The 22,159-nt window shown below is 31.3% G+C and overlaps 1 protein-coding gene across 1 annotated transcript; it reads left to right on the top strand.

Annotated features, from left to right (window-relative positions):
- Window positions 1–20,622: 20,622 nt before the first annotated feature.
- On the top strand, window positions 20,623–21,743 carry LOC133778489 (putative formamidase C869.04; the record flags this gene model as incomplete). The annotated part of the gene is made up of 5 exons (XM_062218436.1): window positions 20,623–20,683; window positions 20,730–20,788; window positions 20,870–21,110; window positions 21,200–21,390; window positions 21,528–21,743. Coding segments are annotated over exons 1-5 (768 nt in total), but the record flags the coding sequence as incomplete, so codon positions are not given.
- Window positions 21,744–22,159: the final 416 nt, after the last annotated feature.

Below are 22,159 nucleotides of genomic sequence, written 5' to 3'. Positions count from 1 at the left end.
CCATGCCGCGGCCCGCCCCTCAAACAGAGGCGCCCAAACTCAGCATCCCCCAAGGGTCGCGGCTCCCCCTGGCCATGCCGCGGCGCAACCTCCAGTTCAGCCAAAACCCTTGTTTTTCTTCCCTTGCGTTTTCTCTTGGAACCTACCCTTCAAACCCAGTTTAAACACCACCCAAACCTCCAATACAATCCCTAAACTTGTTCTATATCACACCCTTAGCAAAACCCAAGACAAACCCCAATTAAAACTTCCATCAATTCCAACATTCCTCCATAAAAACACAAGCTGAAATCTAACACTAAAACAGGGTATAACCAGAAAGTACTAACTAAAACTCACCTTAAACCCAAGTTTGAACCTCCTTCAATGGTTGAACTAAGTCCACCAACTCAGCCCTTGGATTTCCTAGCTTGAAACCCCACTTAGAGCTCAAAAACTTCAAAGGAAGAATGAAGGGAAATGATGTACGGGTTGGAGAAGAAAACTCTGTTTTTGCTTTGTACTTTCTACAGCCATCCAAGGTCATATAAATCCAAACCCCAAATGACCAAAATACCCTTAAGTCACTTAAAGCCTCTAAAATCATTCCAAGGGTAAAATTGGTACTTTCCACCTATCCCGTTAATCATAATTAACACTTCCCAATTCCCGCTAATCTCATTATTCTCAAACACCAATAATTCACATCCCGTTACCTTTTAATGCCCGGTAACACTCTAATCATTAAAAGCACTCCGAGACTCACCCCGAGCCCCGAGCCCCGAGCTTAAGCCTGTTATGACCAAACCGATATTTAACATACCATGATCGTCTCATGCCGAATGGCTCGAACAAACCCACATCATAATGTGGTCTCAAAATATTTCACCAACATGCGTACAAATAAACAATTTACCCTCAACGGGCCAAATTACCATAACACCCCTGTAATAAGAAATATGGACTCACATGCATGCATTTCACATCATATCATAATATAATCAACATATACATGCATTTTATCAATTAATAACATAATTAAGCAAGTATGGCCCTCCCGGCCTACTATTCACGCCGTTAAACACATCGGAGAATTCGGGGCATTACAATTACAGAGATCTATCAAACAATAATCTAGAGAGAAGCATTCTCTACCGGGTTAACAATCAACAAAATTTACTATAGTCAATTCAAACAATAAGTGATTTTTTTCTCATGTTTTTTAAAATAGTTTCACACATTAATTGTTGCTCTTGGTTATAGCTAAGCAATATTGCTTGATTTGCTTGAATCTGAATAGGTTGTGGTGAATGTTTAGGTTGTTGTAATAATATTCATAAAATAATTTGATTGCTTTATAATTTAATTTGGTTGCAAAATTAGATTGATTTACTTGATTGAGTTTCAAAGTCTTGGTTACATAAACTAAGCAATTTATGTCTTAAGTTGGTTAAGGTTGCAAATGAGATTTTTTTTATGTTGCGTTAATTTCAAAATAGGTTGTTTAAGTTGGAGAAACATGAGGGTTTTTTTTTAGGTTTCTCTACGATGCATTAGTTTGCATAAGGGTATGAATAAAATTTGATTATGGTTGCATAATCAAATAAATTTAGTTGCTTTTAGGAGGTTTATTTATATTGTTGCTTAACATGATTTTAAGTTGAATGAGTTGTGTTGGGTTGCATTGAGATGTATTGGGTTACTTTAAATTGCATTGGGTGCATTGGGTTGCTTAAGGTTGCATGATTGCATTAGGTTGCCATGTGTTGCTTTAGGTTGCATTGGGTTGTATTGTGTTGGATTTGAGGGTGCATTGAGTTGCACGAGGTTCAATGTTGTTGCATAGGGCTTGCATGGAGTTGTGTTGGACTTGCATTTCAGTTGCATAAGGATGAAGATAGCATATGATTTTTTTAAGTTGCCATGTGTAATGACCCAAATTTCCTAATAAGGCTTAGGGTCATGATTAGTGGGCCAGGATGGCAAATTTTGGAATTATGTGATATTTATGTGTATCATTATGTAATTATGTGAGTTATATCATAATATGACTTGATATGCATGTTTAGGTGTATTAAATATGCATGTGAACCCATTTCTGATTAATTGGGTGATTTTCATATTTAGGTCATTTCGGGTATATTTGGCATATATGTATGTGGCATGTGTGTGGTGCTTCATTATTATTTGGTTATGCTAGGGTTACTCAGCACGAGATGATCCTATGAGGCAAGCTAGTGGGAAAGTCACAATGGGATTCATACTTGACTCGGAGTGAGTCAATGGGAATTTTGGGTATTTAGAACATTACCAGGTTATTGGGTAATGGGAATAAATATTTGATGTTAAATTGGGAGTTAGTGAGATCAGGGGGAAACTCTGGGAATTTTGACTATTTTATCGTCAGGGGCGTTTTCGGGACCCCGAGAATTAGGATTTGTTTGAGGTTACTTAAGCTTGAAGTAACCTAACCTGTTAGAATTATAAAAGAACGTTCAGAACGTTCTCTCTCCCTCAAAGTTCCATTTTTGACACCAATCGCATTTTCGAAGGAAACTTGAGTTTTAGGACTCGGATTCAAGCGAGGATCGAGGCATAGCAATTCTAGGGAAGATTAGAAGCTTATTAGCCGGAGTGTTTAGTGAGGAACCGCATAATCAGAGGTAATTTAAGCTTTGAATTCTGAGTTTATTCGATGTTCTTGGTGTTCTTGAGTTTTACAAACTCAAGACTTGGACTATGAGTTCCCATGGGGATTTTTTAGTATTTGATGTTGTTATAATGTTGCTAAGCTATTGGGTGAATGTTTGGGGGATCAAAATGTTGATTTGAGGGGCTAGGGACCCGCTGAGGTCGGATTTGGAGCTTTGAAGCTCGAAGAACACGAAGCTGGAACCCATAATTTCTGGTTTGGGCGCTGTAGCGCTAGGTGCTTTGTCTTGGGGGATTTTGATTCTGTTTGTAGCGATGTAGCGCCCAAAGGTAGCGCTATAGCACTACACAATCTTTAAAATGTGGGTTTTTGGTACTTTTTGGGGTTTTGACCCGAGGGCTGGGGGGTATGATTCCACCACCTTGTTTGGTGGAATTAGAAGTCCCGAGAGCGCGGGATTGGTTCCAGAATTGGGTTTTGGAACTTGAACTCATTGAAACACCATTTATGGTTGTGACTAGGTTATCGCTAGGGTCTTGGAATCAGGATCGTGCTTGGGGTCGTTCATTAGTAACCTGTGTTTGGACCAAAGGTAAGAAAACTTCACCCAGTATGTGATGCATGTGATGCATAAGATACATGAGATTAGGGCATGGCATGAATGTTGAATATGAGATTAATCAGAGCTTGAGTCTCTGTATTTCTGCATGATTATAATTATGCTTCTGATTATTGATTAAGCATGTTAAATGCCTTATATCTAAATATTTGACATATGATATATGTCTGTTTACATTACCTCATTGAGGAAGCACTGACTTATTAGTCAGGGCTCGGCATTGGTGTCAATATTAATTGTGAAGCTGTGACTTATCAGTCAAGATCAGCAGTAGTACTGAGCACTGATCGTATGGTATTGGCTTATGAGTCAAGAACGGTATTAGCATGTTTAACGCAAGCCGAAAAGATTAAATCTAATCGACATAAACATTATCATCATAAGCATGAAATGCTTGACCGACCTTAAGTTCGATGAAAACTAAAAGTGCTTGTCTAGTCTAAAAGCTAGTTATTTAGAGCCAGAGCCAAAATGTGACCTACACGTCACATGGCTAGGAGGGTATGGGACCTCAGAGATAGACTTATCTGTCATCTACACAGAGATAGACTTATTAGTCATCTAGACAGAGATAGACTTATCAGTCATCTATACAGAGATAGACTTATCAGTCCTCTAAACAGAGTATGACTTATTAGTCGTCTATTCAAAGAGAGACTTATTAGTCGTCTACCTCAGAGAGACTTATTAGTCATCTACTTAGAGCGCAGGACTTCACAAACATTTATTTATACCTGCTTGCATGCATAAGTAGGGTTATTACTGCTAGGCATGCCTATTATGATTTAGTAACATGTTATTACTTGTTCATGAGCATATTGAGTTTTCTTGCTAAGCTTCGGCTCACGGGTGCTATGTGGTGCAGGTAAAGGCAAAAGAAAGCTGGACCATCCTTGAGTTGAAGAGCTTAGGTGACGATGTGTACATATGCGGCTGCTCGACCACCACGGCCGAGGGTTTAAAGAGGAACTAGGGTTAAACCTTATTTTGCCGCTTAGATTGGCTGATTGTAAATATTTTATTGTAATTAACCTTTAAATTATATTTTTGGGATCCCAATGTATACAATGAACGTTTTAGTGAAATGTTATATCTTTGACAAAAAAATTTAACCCTAAATCATTAATCACACTTAGTTACACAATTATTACCAAATGGCTCGGTTAGCAAGTTTAACACTATTTAAAATGCACAATGTAACGGTCCCTAGGTAGTAGGGCGTTACACCATGAGTTGCAAAAGGTTGCATGGGGATGCATGTGAGTTTCAGAATAAAGTCGGTCTCTCTCTGTCATAATATAGTTTTTTAACATGTTGAAATTTGCAAATGAGATTTTTTTTAACTTGTTTTAGGTTGTATATCAAGTTGCTTAACATGTTGTAATTTGCGTTTGAAGGGGGTTTCATGAGTTTCTTAAGGATGAAATTAGCATATGAGTTTTTAAGTTGTCATAGTTGTGCAACTCAATGCAAACTCAAATGCAACTGCTTTTAAAATCTCTACAACATCTGTTGCAACGTCTGCAACCTTTGGAACATCATGTGCAACCCATTTGGCAACCTTTGTTGCAACATATGCAACCTTAATTTGCAAATGTGAATTTTAAATTGTTTTAGTTGTATAGTAGCTTGTGTAACATACTTTACTTTTTAAGTTGCATTTGAGGCTACATTAGGTTGCATTGGGCTTGCATTTGATACAAGAATTGGGTTGCATGCAGTGACGGATGGATAATTTGATTTCAAGGGGGTCATAATGTAAAAAAAATTAAGGGGGCCAAGTTCATAATATATGAAAAATATAAGGATTTTTTTCAAACATATCATGTAATTTTTTATTTTTATGAAAAAAAAAAACTTGACACCATGTCCCTATGTCCCTGGTTGCATGTGTTGTTATGCGTTGCTTTTGGTTGCATTTAAGTTTACATGAGTTGCATAAGGATGAAATTAGCATATGAGTTTTTAAGTTGTCACGAATTGCATGGGATTGCATACTGGTTGCTATAGTTGCTTAATATAATGAAATTTGTAAATGAGTTTTTTTAAGTTACTTTAGGTTGCATAACAAGTTGCTTAACATGCTGAAATTTGCATTTAAAATTGTAGTGAGTTGAATAAGAATGATTAAGTTGAGATATGAGGTTTCTTAAATTGATTTAGTTGCATATCAACTTGATTTAGTTGCGTAGCAAGTTGCTTAATATACTTTAATTTTCATATGAGATTTTTAAAGTTGCTTTATGTTATAATTTAGGTTTTTTCTAAGTTGTTTTAGTTGCAAATTAGATTTTTATGTTGCTTTAGTTTCAAATTAAGGTGCTTAAGTTACTGAAATTTGAAAATATTAGCCTTTTAAAGTTGATTTAGGTTGTATGGAGTTGCATTAAGTTTTCATTTGAGGTTGCGGTGGATTGCTTGAGTTGCATAAAAATGAAATTAGCATGAGTTTTTTTAAGTTGTCATGGTTTGCATTGAGTTGCATATGAGTTTTCACGAGTCCTTTTAAGTTGTCATAAATTGCATTGGGTTGCATGGGCTAGCATTTAAGGATGCAATAGGTTGTTTAATTTTCTAAAATTGCATTTGGGTTGCATTGAGTTTCATGAATTTGCATTGTGTTGCATTTGACATAAGAATTGGGTTGCATTGTTTTGCATGTATTATTTTAGCTTGCGTGAGTTTTCATGAGTTCTTTTAAGTTGCCATGTATTATTTTGCATTGTTTTGCATGTATTATTTTGGTTTGCATTGAGTTGCATGAGAAATTACTCAGCAAATGAGAACATGTATACCACTCTCTGCACAAAAAATAAAATAAAAAACATAAGTCAAATTAATCTAGAAAACAACATGCCCTTTGAGCATCCCTAAAACTAATAATCATATATATTAAATTATGATTTATAATCCAAGAAGCAAAGCATAACAGAGTACAAAAGTTACATTTGATATAATGTACAAGTACCTTTTTAAAACAATCTAATGACTGCCACGTCTTCTTGCAGAGTTCCTACACCTGACTACTCTGAGCTTAATACTCATCAATTATGCATACCAATTTGCCTACTAATACTACTATGAACTCTATTTCACAAAGCACCAAAACCCATTTACAAAGTAACCAATTAATACAAACCAAAACGTGGCAGCAAAATAAGAAAAAATAGATGCAAGTATAAAAAAGAACTATGGGTACTCTAGTTATAATCATGATTTATGTGCCAAATTTTTTTCTTATGATGGTGTCTACATACTATAAGGTTGCTACCTAACAAAAAAAAATTAAGCACTAAATATTAAGCTTCTCCAACGTGTCAAACAAGTACAAAAAGATATAGTCCTACTTCCAAACTAAAGCCAATCACTAAAAGGTGGCAAATTAATCAAAGCTATGGAGTGATCTAAACTAATGTTGCATAATAATCTTTTTGACATTATTTTAAGTTGTTTTTCGCAAATTGTCTATCCCATAAGCGAAAAGAACCTACATGTTTTTTCTAGTAAGCTTTACTATTGTGATATGTCATATGTATTTAGTTGGTATCATTTTTATCAACTAAACAATCATTCTAAATACGCACACCCACACCACATGTATGACATGTTGGTCATTGTCTTTGCAATTGATTGGTCATTGTATCGATCTAATTACACTTGTATCACTTCCCTTCTTATAGTCGTAGTCCGATCTATGTTATGAAACAATACCATTATATGTATTTATATATATATATATATATATTCATTGTTCCCTCTCATCAAGCTAATTAAGCCAAAATACCACCAACCCTTTTCTCCTTTTCCATGGACATGTTAAAGATCAACTTAAATATCCCATCTAACTCCCAAATCCCATGTTCAAATCAATCCCTAAAACAGAAGATGAAAATTTTCATGATAGTGAGGATCATAGCTTTATTATGCCTCCAATAAAATCAGTTGTGTAGAAAAATAGAGTACCAACAAGGTATCTAGAGGTGAGACAAAGCCCATGAGGGGGATGAGTTGCTGAGATTAACGACTCAAATCAATAAGTTAAGGCTTTGGTTGAGGATCATACAAAAATACTATGCAAAAGTCAATTGTGCCAAAAAAACTCAAACACATAATCCTATCCACTAAGACAATTCAACAAACATCTGGTGACCCACAATAGCAAACAAATTGGCATGCTAGAACCATAAACTCATGAGGAGTATAAGATTTCTTGGATAGTAAAGTAAAGTCATGGGCATGAAAACAACTCACAAAAATAGAAGCGGAAGAGAGCTGCTTGGAGAGTAACTTAGGACACCAAAGCCATGAGGAGACGCATTACTTGGGATGCGACATTCTCAAAAGTCTATGGATCGTGGTGGTCGTAGCCTAAGGGAAAAGAAGAAATGGAGGGTTATAATCTATGTGGTTGCCACCTTGCCGAGGAAAGAGTTTGAAAAGTCGGGGAAGGGGTCGTGGTGGTGGCTGCCGAAGAGAAAAGAAGAGAGAGGGGGGTCATGGTGGTAGTTGTGCTCTATGTGGTTGCAAGCTTTCCCAGCAAACGAGAAAAGGAGAGAAGAGAGAATGATGGAGTGTTTAAAACCAGAGAAAATTGAGCGATAAAACTATAGAAACATAGGAAAAGGGTTTAAACCATAGAAATGAAAATAAATATTCTATTTTAATGTAAAAGTAAACAAGATAAAAATTATAAAAATGGAACAAAATAAAAATAACTGTAAAAGTAAAATTTAAAAAAAAAAATTACCGTATAGAGGGAAAATTCCCTATTCATTTTTGTAACAAAAGTTTTCAAAACTAGAAATTAAAAAAATATATTATTGTAACTAATGTTTACAAAAATATTTTATATATTTCTAAATGATTGTAACAAAATATATTTATATAATAAAACTTGAATTTGATTATGATTTTGGTTTGAAATTGATTGTTGGGGTTTGATTAGCTTTCATTATCAAATATATATATATATATAATAACGTTTGGTTTTTTTAATTTATTATATCATTACTATAAAAATCTTAGTCGTTCACTATATCTTTTCCATAAATATTAAAAGCATGTATAATGTATATATAGATTTTATATTCTTTATTTTGTTAAATGTTATTGTTTTTATTGAGTTTCTTTTTCTTCTAAACTATTCTTTAGATAAAATAAACCTATTTTAATTATTTTACAGAAAATTCATTTTAGTGATATTTCTATTTTCAATTTAATATAATATAAAAATAATATAATAATAAAAGATATTATATTTTATTAATAAATATTTTTTTTTGTGTAATTAGTATAGGGCTGGAATGGAAAAATATTAGTGTTAAATTTACACTATTATAGTATGTTTCAACACAATTATAAATTGATCTTAGTATACATACGGTTCAATTTAGATCATCACCGTATTTTTGTAAATAATGTAATTTGCCATATAAAACAATTTTTTTTAAATTATCGTGACAGATGTAGGTAGTGTTTGGTAAAATTTTTATTTTTGAATTTTTGAAACACAAAAATAGAAATATTATTTTTATTTTTGTTTTTTTATTTTTAAAAAATAAAAATATGTTTGATAACTATTTTTATTTTTTATTTTTAAAAATAAAAAATAATAAATGCGTTTGATAACTTTTATTTTATTTTTTTGTTTAACAATATAAAATGATATGTTGATTTGAAAAAAAAAACAAAAAGTCAAAAACTGTTTAAAAAAATTTATTTTTAAAATTTAATGAATTTTAATTAAAATTTTTAAAAATAATAAATAAAAATTGAGTTATCTAACACTATTTAATGTTTAATTTTTAAATTTTTAATTAATTAAATAAAAAACTATTTTTCTTCGTTATCCTAGACAACACTAACGACATAAACCAACAAGTGTTCCACAACTTAAAATCAAACCAAAAAAAAAAAAAATACCGGTCCCATTAAAACTTCAACTCCAATTACAATCTGAAAATGAAATCCTCACTGATATTTTCCCTTTACTCAGCTTGAATATCCTATTTTCATTAGTTCCTTCCCTATTATAATTTTTTTTTCTTTTTCTTTGAAAGATTACTACACGAGTTGGGCTGTTTAACTCAACTCATAGCTTATATACTTGCCATGGCCCAATACGGCCCAAGACTTGTGGTCCCCATCGACGGGAAGAAGAAGCCCCGGGAACAGAAGGTTCCACTTCACAACCGGTGGCACCCGGACATACCCCCGGTGGCACCCGGACATACCCCCGGTGGCAGAGGCGGCGGTCGGAAAGGTTTTCAGAGTTGAAATGGTGGATTTTAGCGGCGGCGGTAATACCAAGGACTATTCGGCAAACGACATCAAATTTGCTGACCCTTTTATTGTGAGTTTCTTTTCTTACATCATTTAATTTGTTTCTTAATTATAATCTATAGAATCAATTATCTAAGTAGAGTTCCTGCTAACGACAACAAATATATGTTGCTTACCTTTTTGTCGGTGGAAAAAAGTAGGTTTTATCTGAAGAAGAAATCATTTGTAAATATATTTGAGACATTTTTTTTCTTTTTTAACTGTTGTAGGTCTTAAATTTGGAAAATTTATTTGTATATTAATCACCTCTCCACTCTAAAACTCTTTTAAGAATATATCTTAAAAATATCTCTGATGCTTAGATTGACTGAACTTGTTTAGGGGACCATTTTGAGCTACCAGAACAAGACAACAACAGTTAAAAAAGAAAAAAAATCTCTTCTCAAATTTAAAATTTTTACTTAGCTATGGCTATCTAAAAGTAGACTTAGATAAGAGTCTGCTTTAGACAAAAGTTATGGACCTAGCCAGTTCTCTTCTCATCTGCAACTCTAGGTGTGTAAACTTTATAGGGTTTTAAAACAGAAAGAACGTATGTGACGAGGGAAAGACATATTTGGATAAGAAACTAAGATTTAATTACTTTAGTCTTAGTCTAACAAGCTAGTGATGTATAATCTTTTGGTAGAGCATCATCCATTCATCATAGGAGGGGCCAATACGTAACTTAAATTATAACCAAGAAAGAATTTTAGTGGTACGAATAGTTATTTTCTCTTAGTTTATATTTTTTACTTTTACGATTGATGATGAAAGCATGTATATACATAATAAGAGTAATGATATGTGCACTCAAAATATGCACCCAAACATTACACACAGTGATGTGTCACTGCTTTTTAAAACAGTGGATCCCAATTTTAATAAATGTGATTGGCTATGTTAAACTGCCACATCACTGTGTATAATGTTTGGGTGTATATTTTGGGTGCACATATCATTTTAGAGCATAAATAATGAAAGCATGTATAGATAATATAACATTTAGAACATAACAAATTGTATTATGGGACACTTTGGTGTCGAGTTCTACACATTAATATAAGTGAGTTTCACAATATTAAAGTGTTATTATGTGAATTTTTTACTTGTATTAGACACTACATTTAAAATTTTATTCAATTTATTCACGATCCTTAAAAAATTTACAAGAAAAAGATATCATATTATGAAACCTGTTGAATAAGTTAAGAAAGCCCAATTATTTAATGCCGAATTAACTTGATATAAATTCTATTGAGCGGTTAGAATTTTTCCTACAATTTCCTTTTCGTTTTTGTAATATTTAACTAATATTTTTTCTATATAAAAAGTGTGTAGATAACATAATTTTTTTTAAGGGGTTTTTCATTAATATATCTATAACAATGTTTTTTTTACATTTATATATATTTAAGTTTTTCTTTCAAGATTACGTCTTAACTAAGAAAGCTTCTTTGCTACTATATCTTATTTTCCACTTATGTATTAATTACTCTATAGGATATATATATAAATATATATATATATATATTAATCTCAAATTATACTTATTTTCAATAATTTCCTGGTTCAAGCAAAGATGATTGCCTTATGCACTATTTTAGTCATATATATTTATAGAAAATATTAGATACTAGGTTGTATTGTACTTGATGAATTCTACTGCATTTGTTAACCCCAAGTTCAATTATATATACCAAATTCATCTATTTTGCTCTTATATATATAGTTCAAACTATATATACAGTAATTGTAAAAACATATAAACAAATACTTTATGTATGAAAAAAAAAACTCATCACTTCATTAAAAAATAACTTTCATTATTTATATAAAAAAAAAAACTCTGTTTTGAGAGGCTAAAACAGAGAAGTTTTATGGGTTGCTTAACAAGTTGCTTAAATAATTTTATGAGTTGCTTAAGTAGTTTTATAAGTTGCTTTCACTACAACAAAATAGATGTTTTATGACTTTAATTGGGAGACATTGGAAGTCTACAATGTCTCCCACTTAGTGAGACGTTGTTGCTAGGGTCATTGTAGGTATATATCCCACGTCTCCCATTGGGAGACGTGGGCACGTCTCCCACTAGGAGAGGTGGAAAGTCAAACATTGACTTTCCACCTCTCCCATTGGGAGACGTGAGAAGTGAGGCACCTCTCCCAATGGGAGACGTGGGAAGTCCCTAGGAGACATCCCACGTCTCCCATTGGGAGAGGTGAGTCACTTCCCACGTCTCCCAATGGGAGACATTGAAAGTCTCTCACATTTAAAAATAATAAATTTATAATTAATATTATTTTAATTTGATTTAATAATTAATTAAATTGAAATAATATTAATTTAAATTGAAATTATTTTAATTTAAATTGAAATTATTTTAATCTAAATTGAAATTAATTTAATAATTAATTAAATTGAAATAATATTAATTTAAATTGAAATTGTTTTAATCTAAATTTAAATTAATTAAATTGAAATAATATTAATTTAAATTGAAAGAAAAAAATATATTTGTTAGATATATACAAGAAATACAATATTTGTTAGAAATATTCAAAATGAACAAATATTGCATTGTGTATGAAGAAAGAGTTAAAAAATTAAAAAAAAAACCTATCAACGAGGTCGGTAACTTTGGATTATCGGCAACATATATGTCGCTCATTCTTGTCGCAACTCATCAATTTGTGCCTCTGTATATGATGTGCTTGTTAGCTGCAAGAAATATAAAGTAAAATATATTAATTAATTATTTGATTACATTTATAGTTTCAAAAATAATTTGTAAATTTTAATTAATAATACCGTTCTCAAGTAATGCCCGGGACTCGCATGTTCAATCAAGTAATGCCCGTTCTCAACTAATCGTTTATTATCCTAAATAATATCGGGCAGCATTTCCCCTATAATAGTGACCTAACCATCTGCATGTAAATAGCAAAACAAACAATTCAAACAACATACAATAAGTTTCTTCCTTATAGAATGCCTATATAAAATTAATTGTTTATTATCCTAGATAAAATCGGGCAGCATTTCCCCTATAATAGTGACCTAACCATCTACATGTGAATAGCAAAACAAACAATTCAAACAACATACAATAAGTTTCTTCCTTATAGCTCCGCAGCACACAGTCAAATTTCTCAGAACCTACTTCACTAATACACACAAGTTTTCAACCTTTCGTTATCACCGCAGCACACAATTTTAATCTCAGAACCTACTTCACTATGGATGAATATTTAAGATATTCAAACTCTTATAACATTTGTTTAATAATATTAAAAGTAGAAGTAAGAGAATATATAATTACCTCTTGCAATTAATAATTCAAAAGCTAGCAAAATTACTTCAAGTAGTAATCGAATTCGCTATTAAATCCACAAACCAATATAAATAAATTAATAAATAATAAATAAAATATCACTAAATATCTAGCAATATATAACTTATTATTATAATTTTAGAAACTTAATTACCTCAAATGTGTGATTGATAGATATAGAAGTTTTGATGCAAAGTACTCTCTAAAATCTCACCACCAAAATCACAACCTACGAAATTAAATTAATTAATATGTTAAACATTACTAAACAAATATCACTAAATTCCTAATAAGTAATTGATTGGTAAACAAATAAAAAAAACTCCAATGAGCCACTAATTATAACCTAAACAAAAAAACAATAAAAAAATTCATAACCTAAAATCTCAATAATCAACAAAAACATAAATTTTTTCATATATTTATATTTTTAAAATTATTTAATAAATTTATTTTAACATAATAACTATATATATATATAACAAAATAGTTAGAATTTAAAAAAAAAAAAAGTTTTAATATACATACAAAAATATATCTAAATTTCGAAATAAATAATGATAAAAATTTTAAAAAATCATGAACGTATATATTATAATGAAATATATACAATGTGATAGGTTAAATTAAAAAAAAAACTATGAAATCTTAAATCTATAAAAAACCTCCATGGAAAAACAAATAAATCTAACAATGTATAGAAAAAAATGCATAAAAATGTAAAACTAACACAAAATCATGTATATTACTCATCCTAATGCTAAACCTATGATTTTTTATCAAAATAATTAACTAAAATTCATAAAAATTAAAAAAAACTAACCTTGAAAACCCTAAAATCGCAGCCCCTTTCGTGCTCTCTGTTTGGTGTGCTCTCTCTGTTTGGTGTTATGAGGAAGAAGAAGACCCAAAATTCATTAAATGGCCAGGGGGACATCCAACGTCTCCCACTGGGAGACGTGGGACACGTGGCACGTCTCCCACTGGGAGACATTGAATGTATAGAGGGGTACATCCAACGTCTCCCACTGGGAGACGTGCCACGTGTCCCACATCTCCCAGTGGGAGACGTTGGATGTACCCCTCTATACATTCAATGTCTCCCAGTGGGAGACGTGCCACGTGTCCCACGTCTCCCAGTGGGAGACATTAGATGTCCCCCTGGCCACTTCTCAACCTATTTCCAACGTCTTCCACCATTTTTAATGTCTTCCAATTGTAGTCATTAATAAAACCTTTCAATGTCTTACACCATTAGACATTTAAAACCTCTGATAAGTTTTAATGTCTTACACCAATGGTGTAAGACATTGTAGGGAGTCATTGTATATCAAATTTGTTGTAGTGTTTATAGGTTGCTTGACAAGTTATTTTATGGGTTGCTTAAGGAGTTTTATAAGTTATTTAACATGTTACTTAAGGAGTTTTATAGGTTGCTTAAGGAGTTTTACGGGTTGCTTAAGCAATTTCATAAGTTGCATAACATGTTGTTTTATTGGGTTGTTCATAACGAGTTTTATGGATTGCTTACGTAGTTTTATAAGTTACTTAACATGTTGCTTTATAAGTTGCTTAATAAGTTGCTTTATGAGTTGCTTATTAACAGATTGTTTAAGGAGTTTTATAGGTTGTTTAAGAAGTTTTATGGGTTGCTTAAGCAATTTTATAAGTTGCTTAAAATGTTGCTTTATTGGGTTGTTCAATGAGTTGCTTAAAAAGTTTTATGAGTTGCTTAACATGTTGCTTACGGAGTTTTACGGTTTGCTTAAGAAATTTTATAAGATGCTTAACATGTTGCTTTATTGGGTTGCTGGAGAGCTTGTTTATATGTTTCTAATCTTTCATTTGTGTTTTTTTATTGGAGTTTGGTTTGCTGCATGTATTTTAGTTTATGCTTTAGTATTGTATAACTTTTTATGTGGCTCTGTTTTTGTTAAACTACTCTACTATAGTCATATAGCATTTTTTATTGCTACCTGATAGTTATACTAGAGTGACATTTGGTATTTTTTTTTCAATTAATGTTGGTTGTTAGTCATTATTGGACTCTTTAGCTATGTGTTTATTTTTCAATTGATGTTGGTTGTTAGTAATTGTTGGACTCTTTTCCATGTGGCTGAATTACTAATTTAGTTACCTTCACTTTTTTTGGTGAGATATATTTGTTGTGAAATTGGCTGAATGGAAGATTATGGCAGTGCTTATGTCGGTTTACTATTTGTTTCATGGAACTTTTTTTCGGGACTGCTTATATGTTGTTTATGAGTATATGTAGCTATATAGGATTTTTTAACATGTTGATTTATAGGTTGCTCAAACATTGTTTAACATGTTGCATTATATGTTGCTTTAAGAGTTATAGTTTTAATATGGTTGAATAATGAGATTAATTTAATTGTTTTTATAAGATTGGTTATGTTTCTAAACACAATGATTTACTTATTTTACCATATTAATAACAAAATATATACTTGATTTAACAAGTTTAAAATGAATCAACTTCATTGTGCCTACACAATTGTTGTGTTGTAAAGACATGAATCAAGATCTTTATCAATATTATTCTCCATAATACAAAAAGGAAGTCATGGTTGCTACCTACAAAGAAATTATATACCCTATAGGCAATGAAGACACTTGGGAAATACATAAACATATCAAAGCTGTGAAAGTACACCCTCCAGAATGAAAAATAAGAGTAGGCAGACCAAATATAAGAAGATGTAAAGATGCATGGGAGAGAAACAAAAAACCAAAAACGAAAAATAAATGCATGAATTGCGGTCAAAGTGGACATAACAAAAAGATTTGCAGAAATTAAAAGAAATATTAGATATTGACTTACAAAATCATACATTATTACTTCATTTTTTTTTCAAAAAAATATGAAAAGTTAAATTGTTTGATCTATACAATGATTTTGGTTCATTTCCTTTATGTTTTTAATGAAATCATGAGTATATAAATATATATATAAATTAATATAGGGAAAAAGATTAAAAAAAAAATTGGCAGAAATCAGCTTCTTGACCTTGAGAGTAAGCAAAATTGTCATTGCAAGAAAAAAATTCTCAATGATCTATTTAGAACAAGTACTCATAGGACTGAAAGTTAGATAATAACAAAATGTTCTTTTTTTATAATATATAAATATGATAAAAGAAAAGAACAAAATATTTTAATCAGGAACACGTAAATGTAGTAAAAACAATGGGTGAGTGAGACAACAAAGAAGAAAACGTAAAAGTAAAACTAATAAACTATTTTTAATGTAATCTTGAAAAGATTTACACATAGAAATGAAAAGATATAAAATATACCGTAAAAATAAAAAATAAAGATAAATTATCGTATTTTGGGTAATTTCTCTTTTTTTTATTTTAACGGTTTCTTTTATCATATTTATATATTATAAAAAAAAAATAAAAAAATATTTTAATCAGGAACACGTAAATGTAGTAAAAACAATGAGTGAGTGAGACAACAAAGAAGAAAACGTAAAAGTAAAACTAATAAACTATTTTTAATGTAATCTTGAAAAGATTTACACATAGAAATGAAAAGATATAAAATATACCGTAAAAATAAAAAATAAAGATAAATTATCGTATTTTGGGTAATTTCTCTTTTTTTTTTTTATTTTAACGGTTTCTTATGTTAACTCTAACGGAATATTATAATATTTAACAAAATATATTTTTATTAATACAAAACTAAATATTTAATAATTATATTAATATAAATTCACATGTTATAAAATATTATCATTACAATAATATATAATACATAATAAATACATTACATATAAGTTTCATGTGTACAAATAATATGACTGTGTAACTAATTAAGAAATTAAAATAACATATATTTTCTATCAAGAATAAATAAATTTATTCTCCAATCGATCATTGAAGTGTGATTTGAATAATATAATGTTTTGTACTTTAAATAAGATAGTTTGTGATCTAAAAGGTTATCATATTATTTTTAAAAAAATCATAATCAATATTTTGGTTTAATTTTTTTAAATATATTTATGTCATTCTTTTATATATAATATTATTTATTTTTATAAAATTCATATAAAAATTATAAAAACTTAATAAAAAGATTTAATAAATTTTCTAAATAAAACTAAGCACTTACGTTGATTGTACCTAATGTATAGAAATACATACAAATTACAATAACATTATATTGTAAATAAATTTCAGTGTGGTGCAGAATATGAGCTCAATCTATAAGCTAAAAAGCCCAAACAATCACACAATTTACACAAATACAATTATAAATGTGAAAACAATAACCATACAATTCAAATTCAAAAAACTTTTTAACATACTCTCATCAAATTAGGGCACAAGATATAATTCAAGTTAAAATAACGTAGGAGACTCTTCAAACCACAGGTTTGTTCAACATCAGAGTAATTGTACTAAGTACCCATACCGTATCATGTAACACCTAATGCCTAGACTATCCAATATATAGTTTATGCTTAATTATATATGTCACTTTTAGGAGTGTAAATGGGACGGGTCGGCCCCGCCTCGCAATAGACCCGCCCTGACTCAATAAGACTTTGTTCTGCCCCAACCTGATTAGTGTTTTGAAACGGATCAAGTCAGACCCACTCTAGTTTACTTTTTTTTTAAATGAAATTTCTTAAAATAATTTTTTTAAGTTTTTAGCCTATATCTTTATAAATTGTTTTAAAGTAACTGAGTTTTTTTATAAATTTTATTTTAAAACTTCATTTTAAATATTTATTCTATTATAAACTATGAGGTTTATAATATTCAAATAATACTAAGCATAAATTAAATTTACATGTAAATATGTAAATGTATACTAGAAATTTACTTTACGTGTATCATTAAATTACAATCAAATTTATAATTCATTTTATATAATTTATATCTTTACTTATTGAAAAAAAGTAAATGGGGCAGGTTGTGTCAATACCCGACCCGCTCCGTCCCGCCCCAAACAAACCGGGGCAAAGGCACCCCATCGGATCGGGACTCCAACCCGCCCCGACCCACCACCCCATTTTTCCATCCCTAATCATTTTTGTTTTGCAATCATGGAATACAATGTGTAGTGCAAGATTTCATCTCAATATTATGGAATAACACAATTTCAAATCTGGGGGTACTAGTCGTTATTGAGCATGAGACTTAAACTCTCTTAGGTTCAAGCATGAGGTGGGGCAATTTGTAATTTTGTATATCTTGCAAGACTTTTTCACCAATAAGGTGTGATCTCTTAGAGGATTAGCATCGGTTTGATAACTACCAATTAATCTCCAATGAAGAAGTTAGCAAGACTATTTAGTGTAGTAAATGCAATGGAATGCTTAGATTTTGATTAAGAATAAACGTAGTGAGAGACGAAGGCTGGAATATACGTGGTTGAAACCTCAAAAATTATCTTGGAATAAATACAGGGATTGAGTTTCCTTAATAGTAAAATAGTGGAAATGCTCCCAACATTGGATCATTTTAGGTACTTAGGAGTCAAGCCTTAGACCGTTGATCAGGTCAAGCGTAAGCCATCCGTAGTCTAGCATGCATTGCAAGTTAGAGGAGATAGATTGGGGATGTGCCTATTCTCAAGACTTGGTGTAGGCATATAAGGTTTGCATGTCGTCTTTCAAGTTTTGAGGCCCAAAGGCGATTTTAGACAACTACACCAACTAAGGACTGACCTCATGACACGACAATGATGAACTCCTACCTTATTAGGTATGCAAAATAAACCATTAGAGCAACTCAAGCCACCCTAGTCCTGGATCCCGAGGCCCGGGCCCTAGACTTGGATTAAGGGTGAGGTGGCCACCTTGGAGTAGATACCAGAGGCCCTAGACCTAGATCCAGCCTTGTGAATTTTGGTATCAATCTTGGGCAATTAAGTTAGGGTCCAATATGTTAATTACTAAATAAGTTGGGCATGATGTAAAATGACATTTAATATTGTGTGAAAGTAAGCAAATGTTCATGTTTTTAATTTTGTAGTAAAATAGCCTAACGATATTTTAAAATTACATATTACCAAATATATCATTTAGCAAATTACTATTTTATTCTAAATATTTTAATATTATGGTATATGTATATTAATTTTGTTTAATTAGTTTTTATTTAAAAGTTATTTTGATTTTTTTGATTTTTTTATGGATTGTTAATGATATGCGCACCATACCAAAATACATATACTTAATTCAAAAATAATATACCAACAAAATTTACAAAATTATTACTAAAAAATGTATATATCATAATACAAAATTCTATACTACCATTATGTATAATAAAATAGAAACTAACTATCATTAAAAATATATATATCATACCACAAAAAATATATACACTAGTTGGAAAATGATATACCAACAACCCATAAAAATCTTAAAAAATCAATATAACTTTAAAATAAAAATTAATTAAACAAAACTAATATACATATATCATTACATTAAAATCATATGCTCCTAAATAAATAAATAAATTATAGAAAATGACAATTTAGATAATTAACAATGTAAAATGAGAATTTCTCAACAATTTTTAAAAGGAGAACATAAGCTCTTGATGCGAATTTTTTGGTCATTTACTATAATTTCTCAAGTTAGCTTGGACAATAACTCTACCTTGGGCCCAACTTACTTAGTGAAGAAAACACCACAATACATGTTTCTGAATTTGCTTATAGCTAAAATAATAAGATAAGTTTTACTTATTTTTTATGTTAGGAAAACTATTATATAAAGATTTTTTTTAATGAAAAATTCTTTCTGAACTGTTTGGATATTAATTTTATGACTAAATTAGGAATAATTAAATTATTCTAATTTAAGAAATGACTTTTTAAGATTGTCTTTTGTAATCCTAACTCTTCCAAAAAGATCTTTTAAATTAAAAAATGCACTTTTTATTTTTTTTACCCAAAGGGAAATAGGACTTACTTTACAATGACGCCTTACAATGCCATCTCTTGCCCTATTCAAGGCTGCATTAGTTTCAAAAGGGAGAAAAACGATGGAGGAGTGGATCGATCTATTTGACACCATCTAGCTCGAATAAAATGCTGCATCAATTCGGCAGATGCTACATAATAATAGTAATAATAATAACAACGCAGCTCAACTAGGTAAATTTTAAAAAATAATCCTACATAATATAGCGAGTATGAGTTAGCTACTCCAACAACAACAACAAAAAGAGTAATAATTATATATTAAAGGGCTTCTCTTAAGATATGACCCCCAAATCTTCAAATCAAACTAAATGAACTAGTAGTAGTCTACTTATTTATGGTCAGCTCCTTAGATAAATATCGATAGTTCGACACAAGTCTCTCTGGCCTTCAATATGCCACTTTTGAAAATCTTCTTTATATCGGACTTTTGGGACAGAGCTAACCGTAGCTCTAGCCTACGATTAGGAAAGGTAACTTTAAAAACAATCTATTTGGAACCTAATCAGCAATAATGACGTGCAAAGATTTTAATACTTCGAAATCACATATTTTGTTGCTACCCTTCTCCATGCTCTCAAGGAGAAATAATTGTGTCACATATTCCTTGATTGTCCAATACTGAAAGGGGACCATTTTTTCCCAAAAGTATAAACCATTCTAATGGTGACTCATTTCTAAACTTATGGCTCCCTTGACTCCAAAACTAGTAGTGTCCGTGGACTTAAAGAGCAAGCCATGGCAGCAGAAGCTGCCGCTGCACAACCGTTGGCACCCTCAGATTCCGGCTGTGGCCGAGGTTAAAGCTAGTGAGGTCTTTAGAGTATAAATGGTTGATTGGACAGGTGGTGCTATTAAAGATGACCACTCTGCTTTAGATGTTAAATTCATAGACCTCTCAACTGTAAGTACCAAAAATCAAAACTTCATGGGTTGAAACGATTAAGTTGTAGAGTCTGGTAAAGGTTTCAAAACTTAACTCGAGCAAGTTCATTATCTTAGTGGGCCAATCAGAATTGTGGACAAAGATGGGATACCGGCCAAGCCAGGGGATCTTCTGGTGGTTGAAATATGCAACTTGGGTCCCCTCCCAGGAGATGAATGGGGTTTCACAGCTACATTTGATAGAGAAAACGGAGGTGGTTTTCTTACTGATCATTTTCCTGCTGCAACCAAAGCTATTTGGTATTTTGAAGGAATATATTCTTACTCTCCTCACATACCAGGTGGCTTCTCAACCTATTTCTTCTTCTCTTTGGCTCTTAATTAATGAATTGACTCAAAACACAACATTTATTCTAATGATCAATAACAGGAGTAAGATTTCCGGGTTTGAATCACCCAGGAATAGTTGGAACAGCTCCCTCAATGGAACTTCTTATTATTTGGAATGAAAGGGAAAGACAGCTTGTTGAGAATGAAGTTGAGTCTTTGAAACTTTGTGAAGTTATGCATCAACGGCCAATGGCTAGCTTACCAACAACAAAGGGTTGTCTCCTCGGAAAGGTATGACCTCATGAAGCTACTAACTATATTAAAGTTTCAATTCACACATTTCTATCATACTATCAGTTTTAACACCAAGTAGCAGCTATGTAGCTTCTACAATCTAAACATCTAACACAGTTTTCATGCATATAAAGATCCAAGAGGGTACTCCAGAGTGGGAGAAGATAGCTAGGGAGGCTGCAAGGACCATACCAGGAAGAGAAAATGGTGGGAACTGTGACATTAAAAACCTAAGTACAGGATCAAAGATCTACCTTCCTGTATTCGTAGAGGGAGCAAATCTAAGTACTAGTGACATGCACTTTTCTCAGGGAGATGGTGTGTTAAGAAAAATAATATTGCCTCAATGGAAATGGTAAGATTATGTTACAACTCTATGCAAAATATTACAATGGACAAGATTGATTAAATAAAGTGTTACAACTCTATAACTGAAAATACAAATAAAACAAAGGAAATGAAGAAGATGATGAAGAAGAAGTGAATAGTAAAATACAACTCAAAACAAAAGTTACAAATAAAATAAAGTGTTTGGACCAAATGAAGAGATTACAACTCTTAAACAAAATATACAAGTAAATAAAACAAGAGAATAAGAAGAAGAACAATAGAACAAAAGGAAGAACATAAACCACAAACAAACTCTCACTTACACAACCTAAGTGAAGAGGATTGGGGATCACCAACTTGAACAAGGTTTAAAACCTTTGTCCAAAAGCTTATTTCCCCCTAACTCAAGCACTAAGGGATCTCTCTCAGATTTTGG

Source organism: Humulus lupulus, chromosome 1 (genome assembly GCF_963169125.1).
Source record: "Humulus lupulus chromosome 1, drHumLupu1.1, whole genome shotgun sequence".
NCBI lineage: Eukaryota > Viridiplantae > Streptophyta > Magnoliopsida > Rosales > Cannabaceae > Humulus > Humulus lupulus.
The sequence above is the reverse complement of the archived record's forward strand: the minus strand, read 5'-3'. Positions and strand labels throughout refer to the sequence as shown.